The sequence below is a fragment of the Myotis daubentonii genome, chromosome 16 (assembly GCF_963259705.1).
Source record: "Myotis daubentonii chromosome 16, mMyoDau2.1, whole genome shotgun sequence".
NCBI classification, from domain to species: domain Eukaryota; kingdom Metazoa; phylum Chordata; class Mammalia; order Chiroptera; family Vespertilionidae; genus Myotis; species Myotis daubentonii.
In genome coordinates, this window is record NC_081855.1 from 37,593,488 (window position 1) to 37,607,237 (window position 13,750).

At 46.2% G+C, this 13,750-nt stretch overlaps 1 protein-coding gene across 1 annotated transcript in view; it reads left to right on the forward strand.

Annotated features, from left to right (window-relative positions):
- The window catches only part of ITGB3 (integrin subunit beta 3), a 53,823-nt gene that overhangs the window by 16,258 nt on the left and 23,815 nt on the right, over nt 1-13,750 (forward strand). The window contains exons 3-9 of the mRNA XM_059669882.1: nt 5,956-6,151; nt 6,995-7,247; nt 8,587-8,749; nt 9,611-9,772; nt 12,113-12,208; nt 12,616-12,705; nt 13,407-13,541. Of these exons, the coding sequence (XP_059525865.1) occupies nt 5,956-6,151; nt 6,995-7,247; nt 8,587-8,749; nt 9,611-9,772; nt 12,113-12,208; nt 12,616-12,705; nt 13,407-13,541 (1,095 nt within the window). The remainder of the gene's footprint in view (nt 1-5,955; nt 6,152-6,994; nt 7,248-8,586; nt 8,750-9,610; nt 9,773-12,112; nt 12,209-12,615; nt 12,706-13,406; nt 13,542-13,750) is intronic.

The window sequence follows — 13,750 nt, forward strand, 5'->3', positions numbered from 1 at the left end:
GATGGATGACCCTGGTGAATTTTGTCTCCTGAGAAAGACCAGGGGAGGGCAGGGTTTGAAGGTACAGGGTAAGATAAAAGCATAAGGTAGGACCAGCCAAGGAATGGGGGGTGTAATCAGAGAGGAAATGGGTACACTAGGACCAAAAGCAATTAATGAGGGGAGGAAGAAAGTCCACTAAGATATTCTCTGGGAGAATGCAATATAAACAGGAAAGTGGGGGAGGTCAAAGGTTTAGCGAATGACTAAAACTATCTCTGAGCAAGAGGGAGAAGGGGAGGGGAGGAGGAGGAGAGGAGGATTTGGGAGGAGCCCCTTGTGAGACAAAACACATCAGCCAGGGAGGACTGGGAGGTGGGAATCCCAGGCTGTAACCTGAACATGGCTGTTCTTTTTTCCCTGACGTTTCCCCTGCACAGGCTGTTTAACTGTTGAAAGTGCCTTGGCTGTTGACTTAAAAAAACCAAAAGTGAGCCGTGGGGGCCATTTTGTATGTGATTTGTTGATTAGTTGACCCTGGAGAGCCCGCTGCTTCTGCCTCCCCTACCTTGGCTGTTGTAGGCAGGATTGGCAGAGTCTGGAAAAACAACTGGTTGGGCTCAGCATTCCCTTGGTCCTCGAGGACAGCAGCTCTGGGTGTGTAGAGCAAGCACTGGCCCCACAATAGGAAAACATAGCTAATGTGGATGAGTGCAGCGTTTTGGGCCCATCGCATAGGGTGTGTCCTTGGGGGGTTGGAAACTGACACGGGTTGGGGTGGTGTACTGTCTTTGGGCTGTGAATCCAGCAAAGAGGTGGGCCTCACACAGAGATTCAACTTGTGGTCTTGCCCTCATTGGCTCCCTGTTGGAATCTAAACCCTTCCAATCTTGTCTGGTGGTGAGAATGACCTGGGGTGTTGGCTAAGTATAAAGGTTTCCAGGATGGATCCTGTATCGATTACATCAGAATGGATTGTTATGATAGCAAATTTGGCAAATACTGCTAATTGAAAGGGCTGATCGTTGTGGCCATGGTGGGTCAGGTGGAGCTAAAGTTGCCAGATAAAATACAGGACACCCAGTTAAATTTTAATTAAAGAAGAAATAATTTTTAGTATAAGAATGTCCCAAGTATTTGCTAAATTTGGCAACCCCGAGGTGGAGGGAAATACGAGGAATTTTTATATAGTCCTGACTGCACATAAGGAGGTGGACCAGCTCACACTCAGTTTGACATCCAAGGATGAAGAAGAAGAATGGGTGTGGGTCTAGCAAGTAGAAGAATCCAATAGGAATTACTATGTTCTTCTCTGCATCCCTGGGGAAGGGCTTAGGCCACTATTCAGTTCCTTTTTATTTACTAACATGATTTCATTCTTCTCCGCTGCTTTTCTTTTCTTTCTGGTTTTTGTTTTTTTATGTTTTGTTTTGTTTTTTAATCTGGAGGATAAATGTTTATCTTGAGAGTTTTGCTCTAACTTTTTATTGCAAAAAAAAAAAAAGTATAACATTAAAAGTGTTTCTCTCTCTGTGAAACAATAGGTGTGAATACTAATAACCATGAACTAAAATGCTTTCTTTTTCCCCTCCTCCTTTCTGTCCCCTCCAAGCTTCTTTCTTTGTACATTCAAGTGATTTCTTATTCTCACTGGATGTCAATCTAGAGAACAATGTTAATTTATTTGGGTTGGGTGTTTAGTAGCTCTCTGGGGGGAAAGATAAGTACCAGCACATATTATTCTTTGTCCTCCAAGAACAGAGTACACCAAAATGGTAGTAGTAATAATGCTAATAGTGGAAAAGAGTCACCTTCTATTTGCATTTATTTGTTTGTATATATCATACCTAAAGGATTTCAATATGTTTGACTTATTTTGAGATTTTTGTATTTGGAAAGCATTTCACATTCACAGCCTTATTTTAATACCCTGACCAACCCCGTGAGATAGGCAGGGCAATGACAGTTATTCATGCTGTACCTCCCCAATTTCCAAGATGGGGTTCATGGAGAATGGGAGTAACAGCATGTGTCACTCTCCCAGGAGAGGGAGGGTTCAGCTCACACAGCACGTGGGCCAGAACCTCCCACCTCTTTGCTTCAATTTTCCTCTGGGTCTTGGTTATTTTTGCCCTTTTTGTGTAACAGCCGGTTTCAGTGGGAACTGGAACTTTAATATCCCACCCTTCCTCCTCCTCTCTGAGTAACCTGGAGACATTCTTTCTATCCACTCAGCCTGGACTATTGAGAAAAGGAATGTTGGCCAAGTGTATTGAGGTCACTGCCTTGGTATTCTTCTGGGGCAAGAGGCTCTCAGGGAGAGCGTGGCTGAGGAGCAGGCCTGCTCTGTTCCTGACCTCTGGTGTCAGTGACCACAAAGGGGGGGGTGGGTGGAGACAGTTTTTGTTTCTTAGTGTTTATATTTCTAAGGAAATTCATAACAAACCATAAGGACAGTCAGCAAGGCTTAGCACTTCAAACCTTCCAATATGCACTGTCCCATTAGAAAATGGGGGTCTGGAAACCAAACTCCAAACTCCTAACATTTCCTCTCTTTGCTGCTGCAGCTTGAAGATGCAGGATGGCATTGCTGCTCTCATTCAGTGTCCTGGTCTCACCCCTCCCTTTCTCCTTCAGCATCTGTCTCAGTCCTGGAAAGACTCAGCTCCTTAGTGCTTCTTGTTCTATGCAGTCATTGCCTTTTTTGGAAGGGTTTCTCCCTGGGGCTTAGTGGACAGCTGGAGTTGGAGATAAGGTAGGGAGTTTTCTGAGCAAGAAAGAGACTGCTTCCTGAGGGAGAAGCGTAGGGAGAGATGGGCAGGGGCAGCAAGAGGGGTTTGGGCACAAAAATGCGAACTGCTCATGAGTCCTGTCCTCTGTCATTCTGTCCTCGGCCAGAGCTGAGTGCAGAGAGGGGATTTTCATTCCTCTCAGAGGCTTGGAGGATCTGTGCTGTCCCTGTTGGAACCTTCTGAGTCAGGAAGGTTGAGTCTTAGGCACTGTTTCCCATTGCCGATGTCATTTCTCGACCACATACCTGGGAGAAAGAAGGAAGATGCTGGCTTCTGAAAGCTCTTTCTACTTTTTGCCTGGGCCAGGGTGGTCCTCATGCTGTTTGTCCTCGTCCATTCAGGCTGCTGTAACAAAAATACCATGGGCTGGGTGGCTTAGCAACAAACATTAATTTTTACAGTTCTGGAGGCTGAGAAGTCCAAGGTCAAGGTACCGTCTGCGTCATAGATGGCTGTCTTCTTGCTGTGTCTTCACATGGCAGAGAGGCCAGCGAGCTCTCGGGCTTGTTTTGAAGGGCACCAACCTCAGTCAAGAGGGCTCCACTTCGTGACCCAGGCCCCACCTCCTAATTCCTTCACCTTGAGGGTTAGGGTTTAACGTATGAATTCTGGGTGGACACAAACCATCAGGGTGTAGCCCTGTGGTGTTGTTCATCTCTCCACCCACTTTGGGAAGCCATGCAGCCCATCAGAGGAGGGCTGGGCAGGAGAGGGAGGGAGACTTCTAGCATCATGAGGGGTTTTAGGCTGTGGAGTCCTGACTTTTAAAACCTGAATAGCCCCTAGTGGCCCAATCCCTCTCCTGAGCTACCAGTCACCTGAGGGGGCTAAAGAGGCAGAATGTGATCTATCCTTCCCCCACCTCCCGCATCCTCGTCTTGCATTCTGTTCCCCACCTGGAGCATTCTCTGATGTGGCTCTTCCTGCTTCTCTGCCTGGGCTCTCACTTTATGCAGAATGTAATACCATTTATCACTTTGTGAGGATACTTGCAGTCAGACAATCTAATTAGCATCTCACTTCTGCCACTTCCTAGCTCTGTAACTTTGGGCAAGTCACTTAATTTCTTTTTTTTTTAAAAATATATTTTATTGATTTTTTACAGAGAGGAAGGGAGAGAGATAGAGAGTTAGAAACATCAATGAGAGAGAAACATCGATCAGCTGCCTCCTGCACACCTCCTACTGGGGATGTGCCCGCAACCCAGGTACATGCCCTTGACCGGAATCAAACCTGGGACCTTTCAGTCCGCAGGCCGACGCTCTATCCACTGAGCCAAACCAGTTTCGGCAATTTCTTAGATTTCTTACCTGTAAGATCGGGTTCCTCATTTGTGAAGTCTCCCAGCCTCAGGTTCCTCACTTGTAAAATGAAAATAGTTCCAGCGTTACAGAGCTGTAACCAGGAGGACCGCAGTTACCCATGCAAAGTGCTTAGCACAGTGCCTGCCATGCAGTAGGTGCTCCATAAATGTTCACACTAGTTGTTGTGGGAGATCAGTATGACTTATTCAGTATGACTTCTGGAAGTGGTTGTGAGAGGGGTGGGTGGAGATTGAGGTTTGGTTTGAGGGCTTGAAGGCCTAGATATTGTGAAATAGGTCCAGGGTGGGGTTTTCCAGATTTCCTGCCAGTCCCTCCAGCCTGCCAAGGAGCCCCGATGGACTTGTGCCCACACAGTGTTGGCTAAATTTACTGAATGTCAGAGCAGGAAGGGACTGAAAGCACCAAGTCATCTAAGCCCCTTTCGAATAGGTGAGGAAACTGAGGCCAGCAGGAGTGAAATGAGTTACTTGAGGTCACGGGCCTAGTTAGTGGCAGACCTAGGATTGAACCTATTTCCTGATTTCCAGTGTTCTTTCCAGTGCAGATGTCCCCCATTCAATACTCAGGTGTAAACACGCACAGAGCTCCCGCGGGTGGGATACACACCAGGGCTTTTGGAAGGGTGATCAGTTGGCTCTCTGTCCAGGGTGAGGGAGGAAGTGATAGGATGGACTCTGGCCGGTGATCTGGCACCATGGTGAAGCTTATTCAACATTAATTTACCCAGGAACTGTTTACAGAGCATCTCGTAGTAACAGCTCACCTTCATTAATCGCTTATCCGGTGGCAGGCACCATGCTACGAGTTTGACCTGCGTTGTCTTCTTTTGTCCTGCTTACCATCCCTGGGAGGCTGGGGCTGTTCCTGTCTCCATGGTATCGCTGAGGAAACAAGGTGTGGAGAGTTTAGGTGACTCATGCTAGTAACTAGCTAATAAGAGGCAATGCTGAGATGTAGTCTCAGTCAATCTGCTCCGATGTGCTTAGCTCCCACTCTCTGCTGCCGCCCAGTACCTCTTCCCCCAGCACCTCTGTGGTAAGTCCTGGTTTGGGTGCTGGGAGTAGAAAAGGAACAGCCCCTTCCCTCATAAATCTCAGATCCTAGTCAGCGTCTTAATGCAGTCAGCTTCCAAACTGCTTTGACCTTGACCTTCAGAAAGAAATTGTGTGTCACTATTTATTTTACATATTATCCAGTGATGGTGAACCTTTTGAGCTCGGCGTGTCAGCATTTTGAAAAACCGTAACTTAACTCTGGTGCCGTGCCACATATAGAAATCTTTTTGATCTTTGCAACCATAGTAAAACAAAGATTTATATGTTTGATATTTATTTTATATATTTAAATGCCATTTAACAAAGAAAAATCAACCAAAAAAATGAGTTCGCGTGTCACCTCTGACACACGTGTCATAGGTTCGCCATCACTGTATTATACCCTCCTCCCCAACGTATAAATGTTTCACAACACAATATTTACTTTTGCTATTTATGTACTTTCATACTTTCTATTCTATTCTATTGCATTTTATTTGATAAATAGATGGTTGAGACCCACTTCATTGATTTTTAGGACCCACCGTGGGTTGCATTTCAGATTTTGAAAAGCAGTAGCTTAACAGCCATCATACTGAATTGGCTCTCTTCCTGGCTACCAATCCACGAGACAGTCCTCACCCAACCTTTCTGTGGCCTCAGTTCTCTCCTTCTGTATAATGGATCACACGAGTTCATTTATGCTGGTTCAGCCCCAAAATGCTGGATAAACTCTCAGCCATTGGGAGGCAGCAGGGCCTGCAGGAGGCAGAGAACCACCATGGCTCCAATTACAGGGCTGCTCTTTGGGCTCCTGTTTTACAGACCCTGACTCCGGGCTCACCCCGCTGTAACCTGAAGGAGAATCTGCTGAAGGATAACTGTGCCCTGGAGTCCATCGAGTTCCCCCTCAGTGAGGTCCGAATCTTGGAGGCCAGGCCTCTCAGCGACAAGGGCTCTGGAGACAGTTCCCAAATCACTCAAGTCAGTCCCCAGAGGATTGCGCTCCGGCTCCGGCCAGGTAGGGACGGGCTCACTGTGGGGAGACACCGGGCAGAAGCACACAGGGCACAAGGTGGAGGTCTGGTCAGGAAGCCTTGGGGAAGACACTCGCAATGGTAATGGGGCAGGAAGGGAAGGATGTGGGGAAAGGTGTGGGCAGGAGAATGGACGATGTTGGGACTTGGCGTCAGAAGATCGGAGTTTGAATCTTGACTCTCCCATATATTAGTTACTTGAACTTGGGCAAGTTACTCAACCCTTCTAACATAGTAGGGACTCAAAAAAAGTTTGTCCCTACTTTCCCCCAATGCCTGTTTTGCCAAGCTTGTGCTTTGTGTTGAGACTCAAATGAGATATAAGATGAGAAAGCAATTTATAAGCCCCCTTTCCGTGTGAGATTTGGGGCAGGGACATGGGGGCAAAGAGAAGCAGGAGACCTTCAGAGGGAGGAAGAATTAAGCTAAGAAACAGGCTTTTTGAAGCAGTGATTGTGACTTTTCAGATTAAATCAAGACGGTAAGAAAGCACCTTCTATGTGTAAGTCATGTGGGTGCTATGGGTTCAGCCTTTTCTAGAGTTTGAAGTATAGTAACTGCCACAACTTCAATGAATCAGGGTAGTAGACTCTTGGGATCCAGAGGATTAGGCAGATGGGCACTTAGAGAAGGTAGAGAATATTAAAATGGAAAAGGTTAAAAATGGGAGGGTCAAGAGATTGGAAGGGGAAGGGGGAGAGGAGAAGGGACCAGGGTTTTCAAGTTTGGTTTGGTCAAGAAGTTTCTTAATCCTGTGTCCATCCAAATCCATTTGTTAAGTCTTTGAGAGAGAAGAGGAGAAAAAGTAATATCCTTCTGTCTTCCAGATGATTCGAAGAGTTTCTCCATCCAGGTCCGGCAGGTGGAAGACTACCCTGTGGACATCTACTACTTGATGGACCTGTCTTACTCCATGAAAGATGATCTGTCGAGCATCCAGAACCTGGGTACCAAGCTGGCCTCCCAGATGCGCAAGCTCACCAGTAACCTGCGGATTGGCTTTGGGGCCTTTGTGGACAAGCCTGCATCACCATACATGTACATCTCTCCACCAGAGGCCCTCAAAAACCCATGCTATGAGTAAGTCCTTCTGGAGAAGTCAAGGCAGGGCATGGGGGCAAAGAATATAGGGGTAAGAGACCTCAGAGGGAGGAATCCTTCCTTAGAAGGCTTTTAGAAGCATTGATTGTGACTTTTCTAATTAAATCAAAGAGAATTTAAGGAAATACTTTCTATGTATAAGGCAAGTGGGTGCTATGGGATTCAGGGTGGGACATAGTTCCAGCATTTTCTAGGGTCTGAAGTGTATTAACCTCCACAACTTCTATGACTCAAGGTAGTAGATTCTAGGGTAGCTTTGTTGGCTACCTTCTGGCCAAATCATACCTTCTCTCTACCTTAGTCTTCCTGTCCAGCAAGTGAACCACCCTATTGATCTGAGTGTTGTGGCAAAAGGTCTCAAAAGCTGTTTGAAGACCTAGAAAAAAAAAATCTATCAGCTTCTTGGTCTTGGTCACAACTAAACTGGAGACAAGAGCATGCTGGGGGGAGCGGGAATAAGATCAAAAGTAGAGAGAAACTTATGGATAAGTAAATAGAGGAATTATGATTTCAGAAGGATTGATTTCATTGTTATTTTCATCATTGTTCTACTCATCAAGAGTATGAGTCTTCAAGGTTAAAATGCTTATTATGTAATTGGTGGAGACTATGAAAATCCATAACAATTTTTAATGATGGTTTCTGGGCCTCACAAGTACAGATTTATTTTTGAGTTTTCAAAGTTAAATGGTATGCCTTTTTAAGCTTCTGAGTTGTAAGGTTCCCCGGTTAAGATATCAGCCATCAATTAAACAAACAAGCCATTGGGCTGGGGACAGAAATGCTCCTGTCTGGCACAGATCCATCCATTTATCGATGGTTCAGGGACATTGTTATTGGTGAAACTTTTGCTTTATTGTCGTGTTAATGTTACTTTGGAGAAATATTAAATATAAGGTGATAGCAACAACAAGAGCCTCTGAGCTAAGTGCTTTGTGTTAACTCATTGAAGCCTTACAATGACTCTTATGAAATATGTGCTCTCATTTCCCATTTTTATAGGTTAAGTATAGAGAAACTTGCCTAGGGTTCCATGACTTATAAGTAGAGGAGCTGAGATTTGAACCAAGGCAATGTAGTTTTGCAGCTCACTCTTTTGCCCTCTAGGCTAGCTGGAGGTAAGGTCAGTGTGGTCATTTGAGGGGTTTGGAGTCTAAACTGGGTAATCGTCTAGGACCTAGACTCTAGGTAATTGCCAGTTCTCTACAAATATGGATAATCCTGTTATCCATATTTGTTTCCCCTTTTCCCCCCTCCCACTCCCCATGTAGTCTTTTCCATCAGGCTGTCTGCTTAAGTTATCTTCTTCCCTTCACAGTATGAAGACCACCTGTTTGCCCATGTTTGGCTACAAACATGTGCTGTCACTAACTGACCAGGTGAACCGCTTTAACGAGGAGGTGAAGAAGCAGAGTGTGTCACGGAACCGAGATGGCCCAGAGGGTGGCTTTGATGCCATCATGCAGGCTACAGTCTGCGATGTGAGTTTGGAGGGCATGGAGTGCCAATGTGGTTAGTGCAGATCAAATGGGGAATGAAGTGGTTCTACTGTGCGGATTTCTATGTGAAATAAGAGACAGGAATTAAGCAGAGCTTCATAGGAAAAAAAAAAAAAGTATAGGCAAAAAATTGCTCCTGATAAGCAACCTCTGCTTATATCTGCTCCCTGGTGAGAGCTGACAATTTTTTGAACCACTTGGTAGCAGATGTTCTCTGGGAGAGCATTTTCTCATCTTCTCTGAAAGTGTATCAGGATCAAGCTGGGTTAACTTAACCTCAGGTAAGCAGGAAGATGTTAAACAAGGATTTCTTCTAGCCCAGCTCAGCTCTGCAGATGCAGGTGGGTTTCTAAGCGGGCCATGTGATTATCATTGGAATTGAATCCTGTCTCTTAGCTGCTTGAATTAATCAGCCACGAAACTGTTTTCCTAAGAAACAGAAACCCCTGAGTTGGGAAATTTCAACTTGTGTTCCAAGGACTGCGACTGAGGCCCTTCAGCAAGAGAACTTGTCCAGACCTTCAGGCAGGGAGGTCCTTTGGATCCTTGTTTTTTGCCAATGAGACATCTAAAGTTGCTTTCTCGCCCTAGATGGTTTGGCTCAGTGAATAGAGCGTCAGCCTGCAGACCAAAGGGTCCTGGGTTTAATTTAGTCAAGGGTACATGCCCGGTTTGCAAGCTCGATCCCCAGTGGGGGGCGTGCAGGAGGAAGCAGGTCAATGATTCTCTCTCATCATTGATGTTTCTATCTCTCTCCCCCCCTCTCCTTTCCTCTCTGAAAATCAATAAAAAAATATTTTTAAAGTTGCTTTCCCTCTTTTACCTTTTTTTTTTTTTAAACAGGAGAAGATTGGCTGGAGGAATGATGCATCCCACTTGCTGGTGTTTACCACTGATGCCAAGACCCATATAGCACTGGATGGAAGGCTAGCAGGCATTGTCCAGCCCAATGACGGGCAGTGCCACGTTGGCAGTGACAACCATTACTCTGCTTCCACTACCATGGTGAGGTTCTTGATTTTTGTTGTTGTTGTTTTAAATATATTTTTATTGATTTCAGAGAGGAAGGGAGGCAGAGTGAGAGATAGAAACATCAATGATGAGAGAGAATCATTGATTGGCTGCCTCCTGCACGCCCCATACTGGGGATTGAGCCTGCAACCTGGACATGTGCCCTGACTGGTAATCGAACTGTGACCTCCTGGTTCATAGGCCGATGCTCAACCACTGAGCCACGCTGGCCAGGTCATGTTGAGGATCTTGACACCACCTATGCTCTCCATTTACCATGGCCAGCTGCCCTAACCCAGGCAGAATCTTTGTATAAATATGAAAATGGAAACCCTTCTTCTGGCCAGGGTTCAGGGCTCATTTCAGCCTGCCCCCACCCCCAACTGGACATTCTTATTCAGGGTACAACCTGTACAATCTGTATCCAGGGCCTGGCTGTGATCAGTATTACCATTATCTCCACTGCCTCCAGCACAAGCAATAGCATCATAGCATCCAGAATGGACCCGGAGGACTTTTGCAGGTCCAGCTGGAAAGCAGGCCTTCTCGTCTACTGCATGGATTAGCCCTTCTTGGAATACCATCCTCACTTTTGGTTATCAGAAGTATGCAGAGACAAACTGCAGCGGGAAGGCCGGGGAGAGTAGGGGGGCAGAAGGGAGGGGGGTAAGAGATCAACTGAAGGACTTATATGCATGCATATAAGCATAACCAATGGACATAAGACACTGGGGGGTAGGGGAGGCCAGGGGATTGTCAAGGGTGGGGGAAAAAAGGAGACATATGTAATACCCTTTGTAATACTTTAAGCAAAAAAAAAAAAAAAAAAAAAAGTTGAGAAAAAATAGACAAACATCATCAAAAGCATGGCGAGCTAGTCCTGTGAGGAAAAGTCTCAGAATCATTTAGCTTGAAAGAATGAAGGGTAAAGGATGATTTAGCTGAGATATGAGAAGCCTTCTTATAAGTTGTTTTCTATGATCATAGAAGGTTAAATAAGAGGAAAGGGATTTAAATGGAAACAAGAGAAATTGATGTATGCCACAAAGAGAATTTACAGATCCTCAGAGTGCTGATACTCTGGGTATCTTGCGGGGAGGTATGAACTCTTTATTTTATCTCTTAAAGACAATATAGCAACTACCGTGTCTACGTGGCTTAAAGGTATACCTGTGTTAAGGCAGGAGCCTAAGCTGGATGGTCTCATGAGTTCCCTGGAAGGGTCTAGGATCCCAGAGACATGTTCACAATTCACCAGCATCCCCATTGTGACTTGAATTCCTCAGTGTTAGTCATATCTAAGTAGAGCACTACCCAGCAATGGGTGAGTCAGTAACCACTGACACTTATTCTAGGTAAGACTCCTTACCAGGGGCTAAGGTAGATAAAGAGACTATATAGAGGTGCTACCCTTACGGAGTTTTTGGTTGAGATGAGGAATGAGTTACCAATAACACCAGATGCATGCTTAGTGTTAAATGATCAGCACAGTCAATAAGGTCTTTATATATTCAAAGGAGGAAAGCTCCTCATGAGCTGGGATGGTCAAGGAAGGCCTCCTGGGGAAGGCAGGACCTGAACTGCGTCCCTAGGCAGGAGCAGGATTACCAAAAAGAAGGCCACTCCAGGTGGGAGAAAGAGAATGGGCCAGGTCAGTGGTAAGTAGAAGAGGGAGAGAGGGGAGTGGTGATTGGAAAGGAAGGGTGGAAGGACCACATGGTGGAGTATTGCAAGCACCAAGCCAAGGCATTTGTCAGTAGTTGCAAAACAAAAAGAAGCTTCAAAACAAGGTCTAACAATAACAATACCTGGCCCATGGAAGCAGTTCCTTGGTATGAATGCACGGAGTTCAAGTAGGAAGAAAGAGGTGCTTAGTTTTGACACCACCACCTGTAACTCTTCATTTAACCCTGGAATTCACAGCTGGGTTTTTGCTGCTACTTGCCCCATTGCCTCACATTGATCACGGGGTGGAAAGGTTTATGTAAGTACCACCAATGTCTGGGCCATGGCTCAAGTCAGCCAAGTTCTAAGGCTTACAGTCCAGAGATGGAAGTGAATAGACTTCTTAAGTAACTTCCACATCCTCCTTTATATATTGTATTGATTTCAGAGAGGAAGGGAGAGGGAGAGCGAGATAGAAACATCAATGATGAGAGAGAATCATTGATCAGCTGCCTCCCGCATGCCCCCCACTGGGGATTGAACCCACAACCCGGGCATGTGCCCTTGACTGGAATCGAACCTGAGGATCCCACCCCCACCCCAGTCCACAGGACAATGCTCTATCCACTGAGCCAAACCAGCTAGGGCTCACATCCTCTCTTTTTATAGGATTATCCCTCTTTGGGGCTGATGACTGAGAAGCTGTCCCAGAAAAACATCAATCTGATCTTTGCGGTGACTGAAGCAGTAGTCAAACTCTACCAGGTAACTATGCCATCAGGGCTTCCTAGAATGGGAGTGGGAGTGGGGCTGTGATGGGAGGACTTATCTTAGGGAACCAGCATTGACCATGGTTCCCAACCAGGAAAGATGCTCCTACAACCTGCTCCCAGGAGCTAATGATTCCTTTCCAGCTTTGACCTAGCAGTATGGGTGTGTCAATGTTTGCTGTGGGGAAGGGAGCAAGTCAGTGGGGTAAGGGGTGTGAGAGGTGTTCTCTAATTTTGCTCAGTGCTGAAAAACTGCTAGATTTATTCCTGGCAGTGACAAGACAGATATCCTCTCTTTCTCCTCAATCTTCATTTCAAGACCCTTCATCTGATTAGGGGAGGGCCTTTGGGGACCACCACCTTTATTCAGTCAGTCTTGGATATTTTCGTCTTTCTTTCTAGAACTACAGTGAGCTCATCCCAGGGACTACAGTGGGGGTTCTGTCTGCAGATTCCAGCAATGTCCTCCAGCTCATTGTTGATTCCTATGGGGTAAGTGTCTTACACTGGGAAAGGGCCGGCTAAGAGTGCACCTCACTTGGCATTTACCCAGGAGGACTCAGATTTGTGAGTCATGGCTGCTAGTTTACCTTGCACCCTTCCTCTTGTTCATCTAGGGGCCAGGTGATGGCCAGCACTGAGAGGAATGCAGCCTTCTGAGAAAGAAATGGCTCAGAATGGAAAGCCAGGGAGCTTGGGAACAATGGGGGAAGAGCTTAGAGGAGGTAGAAGGGAAAGAGAGGATGGGGGTGAGGATGAGAAAGGAGCAGAGTCCTGAAATTAGAGGAGGAGACTGAGTGAGGGAGAGCTGGGCTCCAACAAAAGAGAAAAAGAGGGAGCTGAGCCACAGGGAAGGTGAGGCTGATAAAAAATTAGGTAGAAATTGCTACTACCCAAGGTGACCAGCATTAGCACTTCCCTTTCGCGCATCCAGGAGGCCTACAGGAGGATGTGGCTGGTTTAGATGTTATCCAGACTCACCTAGACACAAGTGAGGAGAGAGAGAGGGAGCAGAGCCTGGGCTGGAAATATAGCAGGTAACAGGCTCTTTGGGGGACTCTGGCAACTTCCAAGTGAACCTCAGCAGCTGGCACTGCAGGGTCAGTCCAGGGCCACCTGGGAGATTCTGCTTGGGGTGGAGTTGGAACCTACCCATTTCCTCTCAGTCCATTTCCTTACCTTCTTTTGCTCAGAAAATCCGCTCTAAAGTTGAGCTGGAGGTACGTGACCTTCCCGAGGAGTTGTCTCTATCCTTCAATGCCACTTGTCTCAACAACGAGGTCATCCCAGGCCTGAAGTCTTGTGTTGGACTCAAGATTGGAGACACGGTAAGGAGGTCTGGGCAGGGGCTGACCCTGGCCTGTGCCCTGGAATGTCTGTGGGTACCCCACCCCTTCCTTCTTCCCTGCACCTTCTTCCTGCAGGTCATTATCACCTGCAATGGAGCTAAGGCTTCTGTTGCCTAAACTTTATCTGTTAAGTGAACTTCATTGTCAGGATTTTTTTAAACTTTAATTGAGGTTACCTCTGTTTATTT